This window comes from Eubalaena glacialis, chromosome 2 (genome assembly GCF_028564815.1).
Source record: "Eubalaena glacialis isolate mEubGla1 chromosome 2, mEubGla1.1.hap2.+ XY, whole genome shotgun sequence".
Taxonomy (NCBI): Eukaryota; Metazoa; Chordata; class Mammalia; order Artiodactyla; family Balaenidae; genus Eubalaena; species Eubalaena glacialis.
In genome coordinates this window covers 44,468,828-44,490,912 of record NC_083717.1, presented here as the reverse complement: position 1 = coordinate 44,490,912, position 22,085 = coordinate 44,468,828, and the positions used below count along the sequence as shown (strand labels likewise).

Here is a 22,085-nt window from a genome sequence, read left to right as displayed (position 1 = left end):
AGAGGAACCCTAAGGCTTGTCAGCGGTATGTGATCCTGTGTGAAATGTAAGCCCGGGGCACACTGTGCATTGGGTGCTGGAGGCCGGCGTTGCGATCAGTCAACAGTGGTGTCGCTTTGTTAATCCTGAGGGGACAGTGCCCAGGAGAGGAGGGGAGCAGCTAGGCTGTATAGGTAATGACTAGTACCTCTTCATCGTGACTGAACTGCTGGTGAACAGATCTAGGACCTCAGTTGACTGTGAGTATCAGGCCATCTCTCTGGGCCCATGATTTTAGCTCAATTATTCAGTGTCACTCATGCGTGGCACCCAGGACCAAATAAACCATGGCCAGGAAGCTAAGTCAGAGGTTGCAGACTGACGGCCCACAGATACGTTTTTTGTTTTGTTTTGATCTGCACAGTGTTTTTGTTTTCGTTTTTTATTAAAGTGCAGTTGATTTACAGTGTTTCACGTGTATAGCAAAGTGATTCAGTTATGCATACATACATACATACATATATATATTCTTTTTCAGATTCTTTTCCATTGTAGGTTATTACAAGGTACTGAATATAGTTTCCTGTGCTATACAGTAGGTCCTTGTTGTTTATCTATTTTATACACAGTAGTGTGTATCTGTTAATCTCCAATTCCCAATTTATCCCTCCCCACCTTTTCCCCTTTGGTAAGCATAAGTTTGTTTTCTATGTCTGTGAGTCTATTTCTGTTTTGTAAATAAGTTCATTTGTATTGTTTTTTTAGATTTCACATATATGCAGTGTTTTTAACAACTAAGATAACTGAGAACACTTAAAATTGGGAGTCTTCACATCAAAATCCAGATCTGCTTTTCTCAACAGATGGAAATACTGGAAACGCAGTGCCTCTGTAATGAGGGGGGAGTAGGGAGAACGGGGAGCTGGGTAGCCACCGTCCCATCTCGTCTGTGTTTGTGAGTGCCAATCCTTGTGTCTCCTTGACTCCAAGACTGAGCATTGGCTGCCATTTGTCACCGTGTTTGTTCTAATGTTTACATCACACCAGGCTCGCTTCACTGCTTTCCTGCGCCTGTGGGCTCTGGGGCGTTTGAGTCATCGCGCTTGACTGGGTGCTGGTACTGGAGCAGAGTGTCTGGCGTGGTGGGGAGGACAGGCGTCAGGTGTGGCAGCGCTGCTCGTGTACCTGGAAGTCTCTGGAACACCTGTGTTTGGGAGGGCTTGGCCGGAGCCCTGTTAGAGCTGGGCTGCCTGAGATCCTGAAGCTCTCACTGCACTAGAGGAAAATGCTTTTGTCTCATGTAACCGAGAGTCTCAAGTTGCCCATCTGGAGCGGAGCCAGATGAGATTCAGATCACGCTGGTGTTGGGCTCGTTTACACTGCTTTAAAAGGATGGTGATGGGTAGAGCGCAGGGGCTGTGCCCAAGGCAGGAAAGGGAGGAGGCTGGTGCTTGGGAATTGTACCCTGGTCGCCAGCCTTGGGTTTGCCCCCGAGCCTGGGGCCCATCCCAGGTCATCGCCCCTTCTTGGGAGACATGGCGCTGTTGTCACTGGCTCTCCGGCACCTGCTTCCCTACGTGGTGGGGCTGCACAGTGGGTTTTGGGGTCGTGTTCTTTCTCCAAGTTTGCTTGGTTTTCTAGGGAAGGCTCAGTTTTGTCATGTTCTGCGGGGGAAGATGCAGGGTAGAGATCGGAGGTTAAAAACAGGAAAGGCCTCTGTCCTCAGAGCATTGGAAGCTTCGGCCGGGTGCGAAGGCGGACAGCTAACTCACAGCAGCTGCTTGATTCAATCTCTCCCCTACACATGCCGTTTTCATCTTCTTTATTAATTTTCCAAATGTCAAAGGTAACATGCTCTTTGGAACGAGTAGTGTGGTTTCAGCAGAAAGCTGGTCCTTGAGCCACAGAACTACTTTAGTGGGCTTCACAGTGAAAACAGCTCAGGTGGAGGAAAGGCCAGAGATGCTGGGTTTGGCTCCTAAAGTCACCAGGTGAGCAGGAGACGGCAGGCAGCCTCTGGGTGGGACAGGGGGGCCCCCGGGCCTCTCCAGGAGAAGGGTCGCCTGTCCGAGAGGCAGGCCTGACACACACGTGGTCTGTTTAAATTTTTATCTTAATTACCTTCTTTGAATTTTATTTATTTATTTACTTGTTTGTTTTAAAAATAGCTCATATATTCACATGGTTTGAAATTCACGAGGAGCCAGAGGGTATAGTGAACAATCTCCTTCTTAGCCCAGCCTGCCCTTCGGCCTCCCAGCTTCCTTCTCCCGATGCTGTCAATTTCTTGTGACTCTTTCCAGAGAGATTTTATTATGTATAGAAATGAATGAATGTGATAGATACACATACATACATATATATCTATCTTTCCTGCTTTTAATGACAGCTTTATAAGATGTAATTCACATGCCATACAGGTGTCCCATTTAAAGTGTCCAAATCATGGTTTTTAGTACTTTCACAGAGTTGTGCACCATCACCCCAGTCAATGATAGAAGACTGTTGTCATTCCAGAAAGAAACGTGAGCTCGTTATCGGTCACTCCCCATCTCCCTCCCAAGCCCCACCGCGGTGAGCTCTGCCACCAGAACCCTAGCTGCACCAGGGAAGTGGGTGACATGGATACGAAATTCGGGTTCAGGGTGAGGGACTTGCCAGGAGGCTCACAGACAAAGGAGTTGCACGGCTGAGATGGAATCACACCCCTGGACGTGGAGCCTATGGATCTGACCGCCACACCCCCAAACTGAACTTCTGACAGCAAACTAACCCGTCCGGCTTTGCATTGTTTTGTGTCTCTTTGCAGGGGAGGGTGGGGAGAGCAGGCCCCTCTCCACGTGGGTCCTCTGGGCTCCCGCTCTGCTCCCCAGCCTCCATGTCTGCCTGAGCCGTGCGCCTGGGCGCATTGGGAAACCAGTTTCCGACCAGCTGTTGAGCGGGCCTTTGAGTAAACAAACCCTCTGGCTTTAGGATTACATTTCAGAGTAAGAGAATTTGAACTTCTCTTCTGTCTAGTTAGAAATGTTTGTTTTGGCCCCAGTGGAACAATCCTTTGTCTGTTCTCGAACTTCTCTGGTCTTGCTAGGTCCTGTGAAGCACAACGTGGGCATTTACTTAAAACCACCCTTTAAGTAAATGCCACCGTCTCTTCGTGGAGGCCACTTGGTTTAACGGGACCTTGTACCAGAAAAGAAAAATTACGGCGAAGGGGCCATGCTGTTGCAGATGGACCAGCAATATCTTTTCCCTTCCTTCTTCCCTGAATCTGCCCTTTCTTGGGCGGGGAGCGTTGTGACAGTTGTGGCAAAGCTGCCTTCCTGCTTGTGCCTCCCACCCACCCCCGGGTAGGCGAGGAAGCAGGGCTGTAAGTAGAAACACCGGGATAGGAACCCAAGTCTGACTCTAACCTGGGGCTCTGTCTAGAACCAGTTGCTTCTTTCTCAAGCTGTGTCCTTGAGGCTGACCCACTGCCCCCCTGGGGACACTTGGGTGACTGCAGATTCTCTGCAGCTGTGTAGCCTTTGCATTTTCCTCAGACCAGGATGCTGGTGAACAGCCCTGTGGGAAGATCACCAGGATGTTTGTCGTCTCGGAAAACCTGTTCACAGGTCGCCCTGAGTGAAAACTTTCACGATGTTGTCACTGAGGTGCGTTATATGTATGGTTCTTTGTTTCTAGAACCAGAAACAGGGAAGAGTCCTAGGGTTTTAAAGGATTTGACAAAATGGGAAAATTATACTTACATGTGGAAGGTTTGCTGTTAAAATGTGGGAGAATCCTGAGATGGTGTTTATCATTACAGCCATGCCTTTTTTCCTTCGAGACCCTGTGACAACGGTTAGGGTTCCTTTGTTTGTGTGTGACAGAAAGCCCTGACCAGACTGGCTTCGGTGACAAAGAGAGTAGCATTGTTGGTGTCAAGGAGGGCTGGCATCATAGTAGATTTGGAGCCTGGTCTCTCCCTCCAATCTGTCCTCTACGATGTTGGCTTTATTTTCCATTTCTAGAAGGTGGCGATGCAGCTCTCACCTGGGTGATTTACTGACCCCCTTCCTGCCTGCCTAGCAAAGGTTGCTGGCTCCGATTAGTCCCATACTCCCCCGCAACCTCCCAGCCATGGCCCCGGGGGTTGCAATACACTGATTTTGACTCAGGTTTAAGTCCCATGGTCCACTCCTGGAGCTGGGGGTGTGGCCAGTGGTCAGGCCGTCTCACCCACGGGGACCATGGGGAGGGGGATTCACCAAGGATACAGATGCCCAAAGGAGGGAGAAGATGGAGGCTGGCCTGCCCCAAACCAACATGTGTCCTGAGGGAGTCACCGTTAGAAAGAGTTTATGAGAAGTCTGCCCAGATCAGTTTGAAATAGGAATGTGTGAGCTGTGGTAAGCGACAAGTTTCAGAAAGTTTGTACCAAGGGCAAAGAGTTTCTTGGTGTTAAAGATAAGTGGAGGCGGAGTCTAGTGGCGGTGTGGAGTGGGCTTGCAGAGGGAGTGAGTGGGGGAAATGGCACCTTGCCTCTTGGCTGGCACGAGGTGGTTCAAGGTGAGCCTCCAGGAAGGTTCGTGCTGGGGCAGCCCTTGGTCCTTGGTCCTGGGGAGATCGACCTCTCTGAGCCTCAGTTTCCTCGTCTGGAATACAGAGATAACAGCGCTGCCTTATAGGGTGATTTATATGTTTTGCATGTGATCTTACATGTAAATTGCTTAGCTGGCACCCGGGAGGAGCTCAACTCTTAGGGACTGCTATTGATCAGAAAAGATGCGTTAGAGCATCCACACTCAGAAGAGACAGTAGGACTCGGTGAGGTCACATAGGCTTTGAACGAATCTGTTTTCCCCTTATCTCCCATCTTCCTCTCCGAGGCAGGGTGTCTCTGTTCTCTGACCCAGGACAGTGAGGCTTGGGAATCTAAGGGTCTGCGGGAAATGCTGATCGACTATTCATGCATTTCCCAGCTTCTGACTCACACACAGCTAGTAAAGGAAGGGCTCACCTTTTAATTTGAAAAATACATGAGGTGAGGGCCCCTCCACCCATCCCACCCCACGCGACTCCAATCATACATGTGGTTTCTCTCTGGCGCAGCCATTCTCCTTCTGCCATGGATGAGGCTGAGTCTCTTTCAACTTCTCACAAGTCCTGGTTTTCCCTTATTAACATGTCCAGTAGTGAAACAGCAGAAAGTACTCCTTTTTTGTGAAAGGTGTTGTGGCTCAGAGAGTTGATTATTTGAAATGTAATTTCTTCAGCTCGTTGTGTCAAAACTGGTGTTTGATGCATGTATGACGGTTCTTGCTAATGGCCTTTTGGATTAGGCAAGGTTCTGCAGAGAAATGGAACCAAGAGTGTGTGTGTGTGTGTGTGTGTGTGTGTGTGTGTGTATGCACACATACAGGCTTGAAATCCAAGAAGAGGTAAGATTTCAGTTTTAGTCTGAATGCAGGGAAAAAAAAAAAAAAAAGAATGATGTCCCAGCTCAAAGGCAGTCTGGCAGGAGAAATCCTCTCTCACTTGTGGGAGGTCAGTCTTTCTTATCTATTCAGGCCTTCAAGTGATTGGGTGAGACCCACCTGAGTTGGGGAGGGCAATCTGCTTTACTCAGTCTACCAATTCCAGTGTTAATCTCAACCAGAAACACTCTCACAGACACATCCAGAAATAATGCTTGAGCCAATATCTGGGTACCCTGTGGCTCAGTCAAGTCTACACATAAAATTAACCATCACACCTTTGGTGTAATCTTCAGGTTTAAAATTACCTTCTCAGGTGACCTGCTTGGAATGGCTGTCATTAAAGCAAGTAGGCCATGGTGTTCTAGAGGCTGGGCTGTGTTCCAGCTTCTCCCATGGGTAAGTGTTCAAGGGTCTTATTTTAAGCTCAGCAGGTTAATTTTCTCATCACAAGACTCTATGAACAATCAGGAAGAAGGAAAGTGATTTCATGGTTGATGGGGATCCATTTCCATGAAGCAGGGCTGAAGTCAGAGCCTCCAGAACCTTCTCCCAGGATCAGCAGTCAGTCCCGCTCCAGAGCCAAAGACTAAGCGAGATTTCAAGTTCCAAGTGCAGGACAAGGTTTATGAATCAGATTTTGCATTTTTCTAAGCCTCATGATATTTGAAAAACAGTTACAAACAATGGTGACTCTTCATCCAGAAACCATCTGGGCGCCAGTCTCTTCCGGCGTCTACAGGAGCTTTCTCAAGCCCTCGGGTCCACAGGACGAATCCTATTCCAGCGTTCCAGATGCTTGTCCAGATGTGTGTTGGGAATGGGCAGCCCTGGCACTGAGCACAGTTAACAGAAGGGCAAGTCCGGCTCCTTTGCAAAGCCAAGTGCTTCCTCTGAACAGCTGTGACCCGTCAGGGCAGAGATAGGAGACTTCTGAGAAAAGTGTGATGTGTGCGTCTGTGTAGATCCGGAGCTTGAGCCTAGTCTAGAGGGCTTGTGGGGGGTGGGTGGTTTTCCTGGTGGCTTAGTCTTGGGTTGCTTGTGGCATATGGAGCCGTTTCTGGGCTTAAATTTCCCCATCCAGTATTGGAGATTGAATTGGTCAGGGATTATGTCATCTGGGGCAGAACACTAAGATCTATTTTACTCCTTTGTGGGGAGGTGGAGAGAAAACAAGAATCTGTTGATTGTGAGAATCTGGACCAGCGGTATTTATAATGTAAGCATTTACGCTCCTGTACAAAGCCTGCTTCCAAAATACTGTTGTCCCGTGGCCACTGGGGAGGTGACTGGCTGTGCCCCTCTTACCTCTTAACCACCTGGCTTGGTGTTTGCACCGTGTTTGAAATCCACGCAGTTTCACACCCACACCTCTGCGTGTGTGTGCACGCTTGCCTATGATGAAAGCAGAAAGGACAAATTGCTTTGTAATGAGGCTAGGGGATTATCAGGCTTTATAGCTGATTTCCCAAAGTCTCTACACAAAGAACCACGAGGAGTAGGTACTATAGGTTGTATAGGTTGCTTTATGCCAAAGGTATAGATAAATATTTATATTTTCTATGTAAACGATCCTTTCACAAATCATGTCTTTGATAAATAATACTAGGTAAGAAAAGAGCAAGTTGCTGTTGCTAAGAAACTCTTACTTGACGGTGAACTTCTGTTTTCATTGTTTTGCAAACTTCTTGAGGAGTTTCTGTGTGCTGGGGACAAAGAGACCCGACATGTGTCTTTGATGTGGTCTCCAGCTGGGTACGGCTTACAGTCTGCAGGAAGCATATTTAGAGAATATGATTCTTCAATGCCCCATTTATGATTTTGGGGGGTTTGGCTGGTTTCTCATAGACAGTTTCAAATATTTTTTAAAAAGGAGGGACATCAGAGAATACAAGGCATTTGGGAAAAAGTTCAAAATAGTGCAGAAATAAATGCTTAGAGCATCAATAGTCATAATAACAATATTGTTCCCTGTGGTTCCATAAACTTTCAGCTGTGCCCTGATCAATGTCTTGTGCTTCGCGCAGAGGGTCTGACACTGGAGATGGAAAGGCTTGCTCGGCACTTTCCCCGTGGTCCCCAGTGACCGTCCACCGTCCCAGAGGTAAAAGCATAGGGTTATAACTCCCAATGCTCATAAATCCTTGTGATGGAAACAATACTCATTTGTACAAGTCCTTGTCATGTGAGAGAGGCTGTAGCACGTTTAACTCCTATTTGCTGATTATTTTCGCAGACAGTCATTTTTGCCGAGAGCTTGCTGTGTGTAGGCTTGTTAAATGCCTCATCTCACTTAATCCTCCCTCGCCCGTGAGGGACAGATACTATTCTCATCCCATTTTATTTATGAGGAAACTGAGGCCTAGAGAGATTGACTGACTTGCCCATGATCACACAGGTAGAAAGTGGGCAAGCCTGCGTTCTAATCCACCTGGCTGGCCCATGGGGCAGGGCACACAGTGCCAGGCTGTGATGCCTGTGCTTGGAGCAGTGACCTGCCAACACGGCAGGGCTGGGATGAGGGTGAGGGGCCAGGGGATGAAGGGATGAGGGGCATCATGCCAGCCCAGGGGCAGGGCTGAGTTCCGTCCATGTTGAACATTTTGATCTTTTGCTCATCGTGGATTTTTTTTGCATTAATTTTGCCTTTTAAAATCTTGCATTTGGGCATTATAGATCTTGATCACTGGGTTTTACGGTGCTTTGGGCAGGTGTGGGTGAGGACCACGAGGGTTGCTGAGGTCAGGAACCCGCCCAAGGTCCCATGGCCGGAAGTGGAGGAGCTGGGGTATTTGCCAGATCTCCTGGGAGCCGGGCTGGGGGCAGCAGCGTGGCTTACCCCAGTGGGCATCGCTGAGTTCTTAGGAATGTGCTTCCCCTCTTCCAGGTCGGGGAAGAGGTTGAAGAAGACCCGCAAGTATGACATCATCACCACTCCGGCCGAGCGAGTGGAAATGGCCCCGTTGAATGAAGAGGATGACGAGGACGAGGACTCCACAGTATTTGACATCAAATACAGGTACCGGGTGGGAACAGTGGCTTTCTCCTGGGCTCGCTGGCTTGGGGAGGTGGGGCGGTTCACCTTTGAAGACAGTGAGTGGCCAGGCGTGTATTCTTGTTCTTTGGCTAAGTCTTTGACCTTGGGGCATTCTGCTTACAGGGGGAACTGCTTTGATCCCTCCCAGGAACGCGCAGCACCCAGAAAGCCAGCAGGGAAGTGCTTGCAGGGAAATGCTTATTCTCAACTCTTTCCTGATGCGAACCCTTGAGAAGTCAGCTTTGTGGGAGTGAAAGGAGGGCTGAATTTCGGACAATGAGCTTGTCATGTACAGACTCTGTGGAATCTGGTCCAAGCAACTGCCATGTACCACACGCCATGCACACAAATGGAAACTTTTTTTTCAGCCTTGCTTAGTTGGTAATGGAGAGCGTGGGGTGGGGCTTATTCCTTGGATGGAATTTACCGCTGAATTCCAAAGGCAGGTGTGTTTCTTTAACGTGGCCAGTAAGAAAGTCAGAATGACTTTGTGACTTCAGGATTGTAGTTTGGGCTTTGGCTTCTTTTGGGAAGTACTACTTTGGGTATGTGAGATTCTCAGTGTTAGAGCTGGGGGCAAGTGTAATTTAGGGATGAGGGCTTGGAGGCCCAGAGAGGGGCCATGGGTTGCCCAAGGTCACAGTTATTAGTGGCAAAGTTGAGACACAAATCCAGGCAGGACCCTATCCAGAGATTCCTCCCTCCCCACCAGGGTCCTCCAGAGAAACAGAATCAATAGGATATACACATACAGAAAGAGATTTATTATAAAGGTCCAAGTCTGAAGGCCTGAGAACCAGGAGAGCCGATGGTGTAAGTTCCAGCGAGAGTGCAGGAGAAGACCAATGTCTCAGCTCCAACACGGTCAGGCAGAGAGAGCGAATCCCCCCTTATTCTGCCTTTTGAGCTATTCAGGCCTCCAGTGGGTTGGATGAGGCCCACCCATGCCGGGGAGGGCGATCTGCTTTACTCAGTTTACCCAGACAATTGTTAATCTCAGCCAGAACACCCTCCCAGACACACCCAGACTAATGTTTTACCAAATATCTGGGCACCATGTCACCCAGTCAGGTTGACCTGTAAGAGTCACATCACACACAGCTTTTCTGTACCTCCTGACTTGTCCTTTTCCAGCACAGCCTTGGGTATTCTTGGCTATAAAGGATTCAATAAAACAGTGTTAAGATTCAAGAAAACAGTGTTCGGGATTTCGATTAGAACTGCATTGACTCTGTAGATTGATTTAAAGAGAATCAGCCCTTTATGCTAAGTGAAATAAGTCAGACAGAGAAAGACAAATACTGTATGATATCACTTATGTGTGGAATTAAAAAAATACAGCAAACTAGTGAATATAACAGAATAAAAAGAAGCAGACTCACAGATGAAGAGAACAAACTAGTGGTTACCAGTGAGGAGAGGGAAGCGGGGAGGGGCAAGATAGGGGTAGGGGATTAAGAACTACAAACTATTAGGTATAAAATAAGCTACAGAGATATAGTGTACAACATGGGGAATATAGCCGGTATTTTATAATAACTATAAATGGACTATAACGTTTAAACATTTTGAATCACTGTATTGTACACCTGTAACTTACATAACATTGTACATCAACTGTACTTCAATTAAAAAAAAAGAGAATCAGGCCCTTTATGTTGACTCTTCCCATTCATGAACATGGAAGAACTTTCCATTGATTTAGGTATTGGAAAAGATGTCTTTTAAAAACTTCTCCATAAATGTATTATACATTTTTGCTAGATATATTCCCAGGTGTTTTACATTTTGAGATATATATATATATATATATATATATATATATATATATATATATATTTTTTTTTTACTTTATTTAAAAAAATATTTTTTGGGGGGTAGCATGTATCTTTTAAAAAATTTTTTTTATTTTTTATACAGCAGGTTCTTATTAGTTATCTATTTGATACATATATATGTCAATCCCAATCTCCCAATTTTTTTACTTTAAAATACTGTTTACTTTAAAAAATGATTTTATTTATACTCAGGTCTGAAAAATAATGCCTGTATTATCATGTTCACGTACATACCAATATTGGAAACAGAGTTTGTTAACAAATCACACCTAAATTTTATGAAGAACGCACAACATTGACATGGATTGGTTATAGATAGAGTGGAGGAACAAACCATTAGCTATAATTTGCAGTTTAGGTAGAGAGCAGCCCCCTTTGAGAAGAATCAAAACAATTACTAACCTGCACCCATACTGCAAAATACTATGTACATAAGAAAGTGATTATACTGATTTTATTGCTAAGCCGTTTTATCGGTCTCACATTCAAGGCACAGAAATGAAACAAAATGTGAAGACCACGATGTCCTCATTATGAGTCACAATGGAAAGGCTCAGCTGCATCCTGCAGGCCTGGGGTTATTGTACGATAGGGAGCCCTTGATGGCTTAAGTGGATCAATGGACTGTTTTGATTTTGAGCCGTGGGATGGGATCTCATCCATATTTGGTGTGTGAGCCGACTCCACGGGGGCTAGGATAGATGGAGCCATTTTTGTGGTAGCCTCAGACCCAACTACATAAGAAAAGACCCTAAGCAAAGAAATATCACTGTCTGTCCAGAAAGTCTAACTGTTGACTCTTTCTTGAGTATAAGCTGGAAAAGGGACCCCTCTAGAGAATCTGGATACAAATATTATTGTGGTTCAAAGACTGCTGGTGGAGGTCGTGTCTGGTGTCACAAAGAGGACGAAAGTATTGAAACCACTGTCAGATTAAGAACCTTCCACAACGAGTCTCAGTTCTTCAAATAATGGAGCAAGTTCCTTTCCTAGGAACAGTTAGCGCTGTATTGGCGTTGCTCCTGGCTGTGAAACTCACCATCAAAGGCAAACGATTTCAAAATTAAAACTTTTTTTTTCAGTTTTATTGAGATATAATTGACATACAGCACTGTATAAGTTGAAGGTATACAGCATAATGACATACATATATTGTGAAATGATCACCACAATAAGTTTAGTTGGCATCTAGCACCTCACATAGTTACAAAAACATTTTTTTTACCTTGTGATGAGAACTTATAGGATCTACTCTCTTAGCAGCTTTCAGATCTATCATACAGCAGTGTTAACCTGTAGTCATCATGTTGTACATTACACCCCCGGGAGGTATTCATCTTGTAACTGGAAGTTTGTACCTTTTGACTACCTTCACCCAATTCCCCCATCCCCAACCCCCTGCCTCTGATAACTGCAAATCTGATCTATTTTTCTATGAGTTTGGTTTTTCTAGATTCCACGTATAAGTGAGATCATACAGTATTTGTCTTTCTCAGCCTGACTTATTGCATTTAACATGATGCCCTCGTGGTCCATCCATGGTATTGTAAGTGGCAGGATTCCCTTCTGTTTTATGCTGACTAGTATTCCATTGTGTGTGTGTCTGTGTGTGTATGTGTGTGTGTGTATTTCACGTTTTCTTTATTTATTCATCTGTTGTTGGACACGTAGGCTGTTTCCATGTCTTCGCTATTGTAAATAATGCTGCTGTGAACCTTGGGGTGCAGATATCTCTTCAACATAGTGATTTTGTTTCCAAAGGCAAATGATTACATGGAACTACCTGGTAGGTGTTAAGGTAGCAGGTAATACTTTTGCTGTTTGAGAGTCCGAGCTTGCTCCCTGGTCTGTTGCAATGCTCTGGAGCATTTTTGTTGGCCACTGTAATAATGGGCCCTCTATCTCTATGTGACACAGCGATAGCACGGGACCCTTTCACACATGGTAATTTTTAATACAGGAATCACTTAAGGTCCCCCAGGCACCTCCATGCCTCTCCTCCACCCCGATTCTGGGCAGAAACTCAGGACTCAGCAAGTCCATTCATATTAGTCTTTCATCCCAGATAATCCACGGTAATGACCCCTGTATCCCACAGGATCAGTCTCCACTCCCGGGTTTCTGCTTCTGGGGCTGCTGGCTTCTCTCTGCTGTCACTTTGGGGACAGCTTCAAAGACAGGTTCCTCTGCAACCCGCTGCCACATGACTCATGACCTCAATCTGATCTCTTTTTTTAAAAAATATCACTTTCTTACTTTCTGTTCATGGTGTCTAGAAATGCAGTTGATTTTTAAAAAATATTGATTTAAAAAAATCCAGCAACCTCATTAAACTCTTATGAATTCTAGTAGTGTAAATGTGGATCTTTTGAGTTTTCTATGTAGATATATCACTTGAGACTAATAAGACTGCCTCCCTTCCCCCCAGGTCCTTCAACATTTTATCTCTCTCTTTTTTTAAGCCTTTTTATACTCATTCTTGGCCTCTAAGTCATTGTTAAATAGAAGTGATGATAATAGGCATCCTGTCTTGTTTTTGATCTTAAAGGGTGTGCTTTCAATATTGACACTAAGAGCAGTGTTTGCTGTAGGGTTTTGTAGATTTTTTTTCCCCAGGAAGCTTCCCTCGATTCCTAGTTTGCTAATGTCAAATTTTATTAAATTCTTTTTCTAGCTCCGTTGAGAATATTATACTTTCTCCTTTAATCTGTTAAGGTGGTGAACTTATATTCATTGATTTTTTTTCTAATATTAAACCAACTTTGCATTCCTGAGATAAAGGAGCTTGGTCATGGTCATGTTATCTTTTTATTCACATTGCTACATTCAGTTTGCTGATATTTTGCTTAGGACTTTCTTGTTTCTCTTAGTGACTGAGATTGGTTTGTCATTTTCCTGTTTTGTAATATCCTTGTCAGGCTTTGGTAGAAGTTTTACTAGCTTTATAAAACAAGTTAGGTCTGTTCCTTACTTTCCTTTTCTCTGGAATAGTTAGTATCAGATTAGAATTATTTGTTTCCTAAATGTTTAGTAGAATACGCTAAAACTGGCTGGACCTTGATGCTTTCTTTGTTTGAAGATTGGAAAACACTATTGATGTCCAATTCTTTGAATAGTCATAGGACTATTTAGTCTTTATTTCTTCTTGGGTCAGTTTGGATGGGTTGTATTTTTCTGGGATTCTGTCCATGTCGTGTAAGTTTTCAAATGTATTGTCCTAAGGTTATTCACAACATTCTCTTTTTATCATCTTTTTATTCTTTGTCAAATGTGTAGTCGTGGTCCCCTTTTCATTCTTAATATTGATTCTGTTTGCCTTTTCTCCTTTTTCTTGATCAGTCTTGCTGGACGTTTAATTTTATTCATCTATACAGAGAGCCAACTTTTGGTTTATTTGATCCTTGCTATTATATTATCATTTTCAATTTCAGTTGATTTCTGCTCTTCTTCCTTAAGCTTTCTTTGAGTACGTTCTGTTCTTTTTTTCTAACTTCTTCCATTGCGTATTTAGCTCCTTCATTTTCAGCCTCCTTTTCTGGTGTAAGCATTTATTCTGTAATCTTATCTACTTCAGCTGCCTTCCACAGGCTTTCCTTATCACTGCCAGGCGCTATCCTGCTTCCCTGTTTGTTGTGAAGGACGGACTTCAAGTGGTTCATGTGAGAAGTTGGTGCTGTTTGTGAGGATGTGAGTGAACTTGGGGGTGAGTCACTGGACACAAAACCACTCTAGTCCTCAGGCCCAAAGATGATTGACCATTTAAAAAGACCAGGTCATAGCTTTTATTACAGATGTAATGTATGGTATAGAAATTACAGATAAGAAAACGGGAAAATAAAATCACCTTTAATCTCAGTACTTAACGATAACCACTAGAGTGTGTGTGAGTACGTACCCGTGGAATTTTCCTTTTTACAGAAATAAGACCATGTTACACGTGCTGCTTTGGAACATTTTTCCACCCGAACAGCATATCACAAACGACTTTTCAGGTCAATACATTTGAAAGAACAAGAATTTTAAGGCCAATTTTATGTTGGCTTTAGCGTTTTTGAGAACTGCTCTGTCTGCACGTGATAATCTGTTCACAGGTCCTCGTCTTTCCTGTTTAGAGATGGCTCAAGTAAATTTTTTGGTTCCCCCTGGGAGACAGACTACATTTAAATCGGATGTGGCTGAATCATGGCCTTGGGTGGTTTTATGAGTGAGTGCAAAGAGGAAAATCACGTTTTTGGCGCCCGGGCAGTAAGGCCGTAACCTGCCTTGTATTACACGTGCAGCTCTCTGATAACGTCTCCTGCCTTAGAGCCCGTGAGCATCAGCCAGGCAGGAAGTGGGGTGGAGAGAAGGCAGGCAGGGCAAGGCTTCCGTGGGCAGCCCTCCTCCCAGGCTCCCACGCCACTGGGATGTCACAACGCATGAGGTAAGGCCTCCGATGTTTAGGGCCAGATGTGGGGAGGGAAAAGAGTCTGTGGAAGTGAGTTTCCAACTCTGTACTTAAAAAGGCTAATTGGAAGAGAGAAATGATGGCTAAATGGAGTACAGAGACCCCTGGGGTTTTGAAATGGTTCCGTATTTCAGAAGGCGTGTGCATCCTGGCTGCATGTGTTTTGAGCTTGGTTGGCCTAGCGTGCAGATGTGGCTGATGTCGTGGACCTCTGGGCCTCCCTGGTTTATCACCGGAGCCTTCTGTGGCACCCTCCAGGTGTCCCCTGAGGCGAGGCAGATGCCGCTCTTCCTGCCCTTTGTCTGGTAGGTGGCACCAGAAGCCGTGACAAGCGCAGCCCAAAAGTGTGCTGCCGGGAGAACATGCACCTCCTGCCACTCCTGGTCTCCAGGCGCCGGGAGGGAGGGCAGGCTTGGTGCCCCTGCTTCTTAGGTTTGGAAAAGACGTGGCCCGTGGGGTGCAGATGTGCGCCCCAGAAATGCCTGACTCCCACCCTCTTGTGGATAGGGCTTCCGGAGGGAATATAATTAGAAACGGATGAGATGTCCCCCGCACCTCTGGGGGCTGTGCCTGGCATCTTGGCTTTGGAACAAAAGGCGTTTGGTGGCTGTTTGCAGCCAGCGGCCCCTGGAGGCTGTGGTGGGAGAGGGAGAAAACGGACTTGACTTGCTTATCCTAGACTGAGGGCTGAGGTCAGGGTCCCCATGGCCACCCTATGGCAGAGACAAAGCTAAGGCCCTGCTAAGCACACTCAAGGCAGTGACTTCTAGAATCCTTGAGCTCGGAGGGCCCTTCGGCCCGTCCCATGCTCCCTCATCACCTGAGGATGAGGAGTGAGGCTGCTAGGAGCGTCAGCGTGGGGACTGCTGCAGAGGCAACCGGTACCCTGAGCTTCTGGGGCCTGGAAGGAATCAGAGGGGACCTGGTGACCTGCGGGCTCCCCAGGGTGGCTGAAGCATCCTCCCTGGACCTGAAACGGCATCAGAGGCCATCCCCAAAGCAGTTTGAATAACTCTCTAACAGCCCTCTTGCTTTGTAGAATGCTGAGCTTATGTGTTATATATAAATGGGCATCTCCTGAGGCATTTTTTTTCTCTGAAAAGCAATATTGGCATTCTGGGGGCAGTTCTCAGCTAAGGTATCGTGCACCTTACAACTATTTGAGTTTTATATCTATGAGGAGGGAGACTATGCAAACAGGAATTTGTGTGGCGATGAAAATTAATTGCTAGGTGATTCTGTTTCTCATTGAAGTATAGTTGATTTACAATGTTGTGTTAGTTTCAGGTGTACAGCAAAGTGATTCAGTTACGCACATATATATATATCTGTTCTTTTTCAGATTCTTTTCCCTTATAGGTTATTACAAAATATTGAGTATAGTTCCCTGTGCTATACAGTAGGTCCTTGTTGGCTAACTTTTATATTGATATATAGTAGTGTGTATATGTTAATCCCAAACTCCTAATTTATCCCTCCCCCCTTTCCCCTTTGGTAACCATAAGTTTGTTTTCTATGTCTGTGGGTCTATTTCTGTTTTGTAAATAAATTCATTTGTATCATTTTTTAGATTCCACATATAAGTGATATCACATGGTATTTGTCTTTCTCTTTCCGACTTACTTCACTTAGTATGATAAGCTCTAGGTCCATCCATGTTTAAGTGAATCTGACTTAGTTTCCTGCCTACATGGACACACAGTTTATAGTACTGTGTAAGGATCAGGCAAAGAAAAGGGGGAAAAAAAGGAAAACACACAAATAATCCTAACTAGCAGTGCTTTTGTAAAAGCTAGCCACGTTATTCAGTTGTTCTTTTTTGTGTTTGATGTCCTGGGATGAAAGTGGGAAGACTGCCGAGGGACCCTCGGCACCTGGTGGTGTGGTCCTCACGTCTGTCTGTCTCAGGAGAACTCACACACGTGGCCCGGCTTCCTCCCTCAGCTTCTCCATTCCGTGGCTTCTGTGCCGTCTTCCTGAGGTGTCCTTGTCTGCTGCACCGAGGGGTCAGCTGCCAGTGTGCAGGACAGGTGCTGAGACAGGTGCTCCCGTGTGGAAGTCTCTTTCTGCCGACAGACAAACTTCTTGTAAAACATGGGACAGGGACAGGTTGGGGCATGTCCCTCTCCTTCCCTGGGATGGCTGTAACCCAATGTCGCTGTACAGGACAGTTGCAAATCTGAAGGGAATAAGCATGGGTCATGGCACCTAAACGTGCCTTTACTTCACCTGGAGTTTCCAGGGAGTGTGGGAGCGGGGTCTGCATGGACCACCTTTCTGGTTAATCTTAGTGACAAAGCAGGGATGTCAATAGCAGTTTGGCTGTTCTGGAGGAGGGAAAGGGCCCAGAGAGCCCTCTTAGAAATCTCTGCTTGTCACCTTCTACGTGCACCCAGCTCACTGCGAGTGCAGGATGGGTAAGCCTGGCCCTGCCCTCGGGGAGCTTGTGCTGAGGTGGGGAGTCCAGGAACATGGACTCTTATAAGAGGACCTGGTAAACGCCACAGGGAGGAAAGAACAGGGTGCTGTGGGCAGCCAGCAGGGGCACATCTCCCTGGCACCTCTTCCCAGAGGAGATGAAGCTTACAGGGGGTTTGGAAGGAGCAGGGAGCGAGCCAGGAGCAGATCGACGGGAAGGGAAGAGTGAGGGCATTCGAGGAAGAAGTAATAGCATGTCGACAGGTGCGAGTTTGAGCGGGTGTAGGGCTAACCGGGTGAGCTGCAGCTATGAGCCTGTCCCCCCAGGACACTCCCCAGGGGAGAGCCCCAAAGCTTCATGGCCTCAGGGGAACAGTGGGATGAAAAGAAGAGAGCCGGGACTTTACAACCTGCCTCCTCACCCCAGTCCCCCTGTCGGTTTTCCCCAGAGCTTCCGGAGTCACAGTCACACCAGAGAGTCTGAAGGGCAGCCAAGCACACTGCTCAGACTTGAGATCCAGAGCTGGTGACCTCCGAGGTGCTGGCACGCGCCCAGAGCAGCTGCTCCCCGTGGGGCGGGCGAGCGGGTCTGTTTTCTTTTTCCAGGAGCAGCCCTGGAGATTTAGTTCTGCTGAGGAGGGAGCCTGAGGAATCAGATGTGCTTGATGGCTCGTGGTGGGCTCCCCTCCTCCTGCTCCGTCTCTACCCACTGTGTGTGTGTGTGTGTGTGTGTGTGTGTGCGCGCGCGCGCGCGCGTTTATTCCTGTAAGCACAAGGAGTCAACAACTGCACACAGGGGGAATGGGGTGCAGGCAGGGAAGCTGGCAGAGCATCCCGGGGTGTGCCCTTGGGGCATCCGGAAGATGCAGTTCAACAAAATAACAATCTTGGGACACCTGCGAAGGTGAATTTTCAGTGCGTTGGCGGTATGTAAAGTTCACATCTCTGCGAATTCTGACGGTCTGCTTTTTCCAGATTCAGCAGGCTCACGGTAGTCTGCTTTTGTTCATATGCACACCTGCTCTGGGTAGCTCTTGGGAATCGGGTCCCTTTACTCTGGTCCGATTCTTGATTTTTGAAAGCTTTGCTGCTCCGCCTCCAGTCCCCTGGCCCCGACCCCTCATGCTCGACATTGAACTTGCAGCAGGATGCAGGGGAAGGCCTGACTGTGAGGTCAAGGCCGCTGGGAGTCTTAACATTTGAGGTCCTCAGGCTGCATCTGTAGAGTGGGGGTGTCTGGGCTCCGTGGATGTCAGTAGGCGGGGGTGAGCCCCCCTCTTCCTAGCCCAGAGGAGGGGGCATGTGGGTGAGCCAAGAAAGCCAGCCTTCACAGCGTGGACATGGCCGTGGGGATTTATCTTTTTCTTCCTCTAATCTGTTGAACAGGGGACCCTAGTGGTCAATATGAGGATACCCATGTCTATTTTTTTTAAATTTGGAAATAATTTCAAACTTAAAAGTTGCAAAACAAAAACAGCAGAGACAACACCTGGATACCCTTTACCTAGATTTTCCTATTTTAAAATTTTGCCTCATTTGCCTTATGATGGCTCTGTGTGTGTGTTCAGATTTTTTTTTCTGAACCATTTTCTGAACGTAAGTTACGTCTATCATGTCCCTTTCCCCCCAGTACTTAAGTGTGTATTTCCTAAAAATAGGATGTCCATATCTTTCAGTAATTAGTTACCTGATATTTATATTTGGGATCATATAACGTTATGAAAAGCAGTTTATTATTTTATAAGTTCTATTAAGTCCCCACTGTTTTTCCATGTGATTATGTAATGCCCATGTTCAAACATTAATAGATGCTGGGGACCTCTCAGATTTTCCCTCCTTTTCTAAGTCCCTTTGGATGATGTCTTGAATAGATTTAGTTTTTCAACTTTCACTCATTGTACAAATATTTCTTGCACCCCCTACAATTGTCTGACACTGTGCTTGGTGCTGGGGTTTAAATGTGAACAAGCTCTGACAAGGGTCTCACCTGCAGGGAGCTCCCAGTCTAAGCAAGAGACAGACACGAATCAGATAATTACATAAACCATAAACCAGGGGCCAGCAGGCTAAGGGCCCTGGGCCAGATCAGCCCACTGCCTATTTTTGTATGGCTCCTGAGCCAAGAATAATTTTTACATTTTTGATGGTTGCAAAAGAATCAAAAGAAGAATAACATTTCATGACATGTAAAAATTAAATGCAATTCAAACCCTCAGTGTCCACAAATAAAGTTTTATTGGAACACAGCCATGCCAAGCATTTCCAGCAGCAGGGTTGAGCAGTTGCCACAAAAACTAGAGGACCTGCAAAGCCAAAAATATTTAGTACTCTCTGGACTTCTACAGGGAAGGTTTGCCAAGCCCCGGTGTAAACACCCACCGAAGTGCTAGGAAGGAGGATTACAAGGGTAAGAGAGGTGGTGTACTAGGGGTCTGTGTGGGGACCTAGGAAAGGATCCTGAGCTGGGAGCTGAGGGAAGGGAAGGTGTTACCTGGAGGAGTGGGTGTGCGTTCCAGGCAGCACGTTCAAAGGTCCTGGGGTTGAGGAGGGTGGCGTTTTCAAGGACTGAAAAGGCAGCTTGTGTGGCAGGAATAGAGATGGGGGTGAGAGAGATGGAGGCGCTGCTGGAGGGGCACGGGAGGGGTGTCAACTGCCCTGCTAGGACGACGGCGTGGGCTGGAGGATGGTCGTGGTTAGGGAGGGGTCACAATGGGTGTGCGGCTCTGCCAGAGGCCAGTGACTTGTTCTTCTTCTTTTAGGTAAAACCTGTTCTCCAGCGTGTTGGCATCCTGTGGCTGGTCGGCTGAAGCTGGGGGGTGTGAAGGATCTGGAAGCTGTCCCGTCCGAGGTGTTGAAACCAAAACAAACATTATTTATGAAACTCTGGCACAGTTGTGTGTAGAATGTTGGCTCCGAATGTCACTGCAGGAGACACCACCCTCTGGACGCCCCTTTAAAATGTCACCCTTTATTCCCTCCTCAAGAAGGCTTTTGCCTTGCTAAAGGGCAAGGGGAAACATGCTGATTTAAAAAATAATTTTAAAGCAACTGCCGACAAAAGTAAAAGAGATCAGAAGTTATCAAGAACCTAAAAAAAGCCTAAAGGATATTCAGCGGCATATTTAGGGTTTCTGACAGTCTGCTCTCCTGGATCTACGAACTTTTAGATGTCTGACCCTTTGTGGTCTTTCTGGGCTTGATCGAGTTCTGGCCTTTCGTTGGTGGTGGCTGCGTGAAAGTTCAGAGTGCAAGGGCTTGGAGCTGCTCAGCTCGTAGCAGATGTAAACACGTCCTGTGGCTCCTTTTCTTTTCCTTTTTCGAAAGGGTTCAGCAGAATTAGGCATGGCTAGCTCACAAAGAATTCTCAATATCAGGGAGAAACCTAGACCTGTGTGTGTGCGTGTGTGTGTGTGTGTGCATGTGTGTGTGTGTATGTACATGTGAGATAATTTCTCCATCTCTAAAGAGAAAAGAAAGTGTTTGGCAGCCTTTGCTTAGTAACATCCATTGTGTGTTTCTCTGCCCTGTCACCGTTCTACATTGTTGGTCTTAGAAATGGAATTTTAAAAAAATCACTGTGATAATTTAAATGAATGGTGATTTGGTTGGCTGAAAAAAGCCCACTGCCAGGGACTACGTTTGCAGTTGGTCCAGGCCAGACTGGCCTAGGAACCCACCTGGACCCCGGAGGTTACTGCAGGAAGGCCCCTCCCACAGGTGGGTTTGGGTGGTGGCTTCTCTTGCAGCTCGAGTGCCCGACACTTGCTGGAAGCAGGGCCTCGGGCTGACTTCTCAGGATGATAGAGGCCTCCCATTTCACTGTTTCCCCCGGGTTATTTGCTGCAACGGATATCCTTCTGCTAAAGTCTCCTAGCAGTGCCTTTGGGGGCCGGCTACTCTGTTCTCTCTGGAAAGGTGTTTTGTAATTTGTTTTATCTCCTCTTTTCTGGCATTCTGCAGGGTTTGCAAATTTGCCTGTTTATTGTCTGCTTCACTGCTTGGGATGAAAACTCTGGCCTTTCCCTACTCGCCCCTATTTTCAGATTTTTCGGTTTCCTGAGAAGGGGCTGCCCTGCTTTGGGGTCCCCTGGTTCCCAAGGCCCGCTGGGCATGGGTGCTCTGCAGCCCTGGCCCATCAGGGTGGCACTTCGGCCTCTGCAGAAGAGAGGGGCGGCCACTCTGGGGACAGTGGCCTGCTGCTCCTCGGCTCCCTCCCGTGATTTTGCTTCTTTTGTTGACTTTCCTTCTCCCTTTCTCCGCCCTGTTTGCCAGAGGGGTGGGCCTGCTTTATCTCTACCCTCCACCGTGTCCTCATGGGCCTGGGTGGTGACTAAACCGGATGGGCCACCTAGCAGCTGTGCGCTGTCCGGACCTTTGAACTGGAACCGTGGCTCACACTTGCCTTTCCGACACCACGTCTGAACCATCTGCGGAGAAGCTGGACTCTTCTGCCTGACGCATGAACGCCGGCCTCTGTCTGCCAGGTGCTTGTCACAGGGCCTGGCAGAGGCGGCCACCAAGAATGACCTTCCAGATGCCACAGCTTTGGCACTAGAGGCTCTTAAATAAAAAACCCTTCTGGCGTGAACTGTGTATGCATCAGTTTGGAGGTTTTCTGAGATGGAGGCCAGCAAGGTGCCTTCTTTTCATCAGGGATGTGGGCCCGAGGCTCAGAGGAGGGTGGGGGGGGGGTGCCCAGGGGGAGGTACTGGGCCTGGGGCCGGCCTGGGTCCGAAGCCCTGGGCGCCTCAGTGCTGGGGCTCGGATCGAGCTCAGGGGCCAGGTCCCACCCAGGCCCCTCTGCCTCTAAGTCCTGCCAGAGTGACAAAGTTCTGTGGGATTCCAGAGGTGCAGAGAGAGCTGGTGGTGGTAGGGGGGCTAGAGGTCCCCTGTTGTGGGCAAGGCATTTG

At 47.0% G+C, this 22,085-nt stretch overlaps 1 protein-coding gene across 1 annotated transcript in view; it reads left to right on the top strand.

Moving 5' to 3' along the window:
* The window catches only part of FAM174B (family with sequence similarity 174 member B), a 31,745-nt gene extending 9,984 nt beyond the window's left edge, over window positions 1–21,761 (top strand). Inside the window, exons 2-3 of the mRNA XM_061181793.1 lie at window positions 8,323–8,454; window positions 19,935–21,761. Of these exons, the coding sequence (XP_061037776.1) occupies window positions 8,323–8,454; window positions 19,935–19,938 (136 nt within the window). The 3' untranslated portion in view covers window positions 19,939–21,761. The remainder of the gene's footprint in view (window positions 1–8,322; window positions 8,455–19,934) is intronic.
* Window positions 21,762–22,085: the final 324 nt, after the last annotated feature.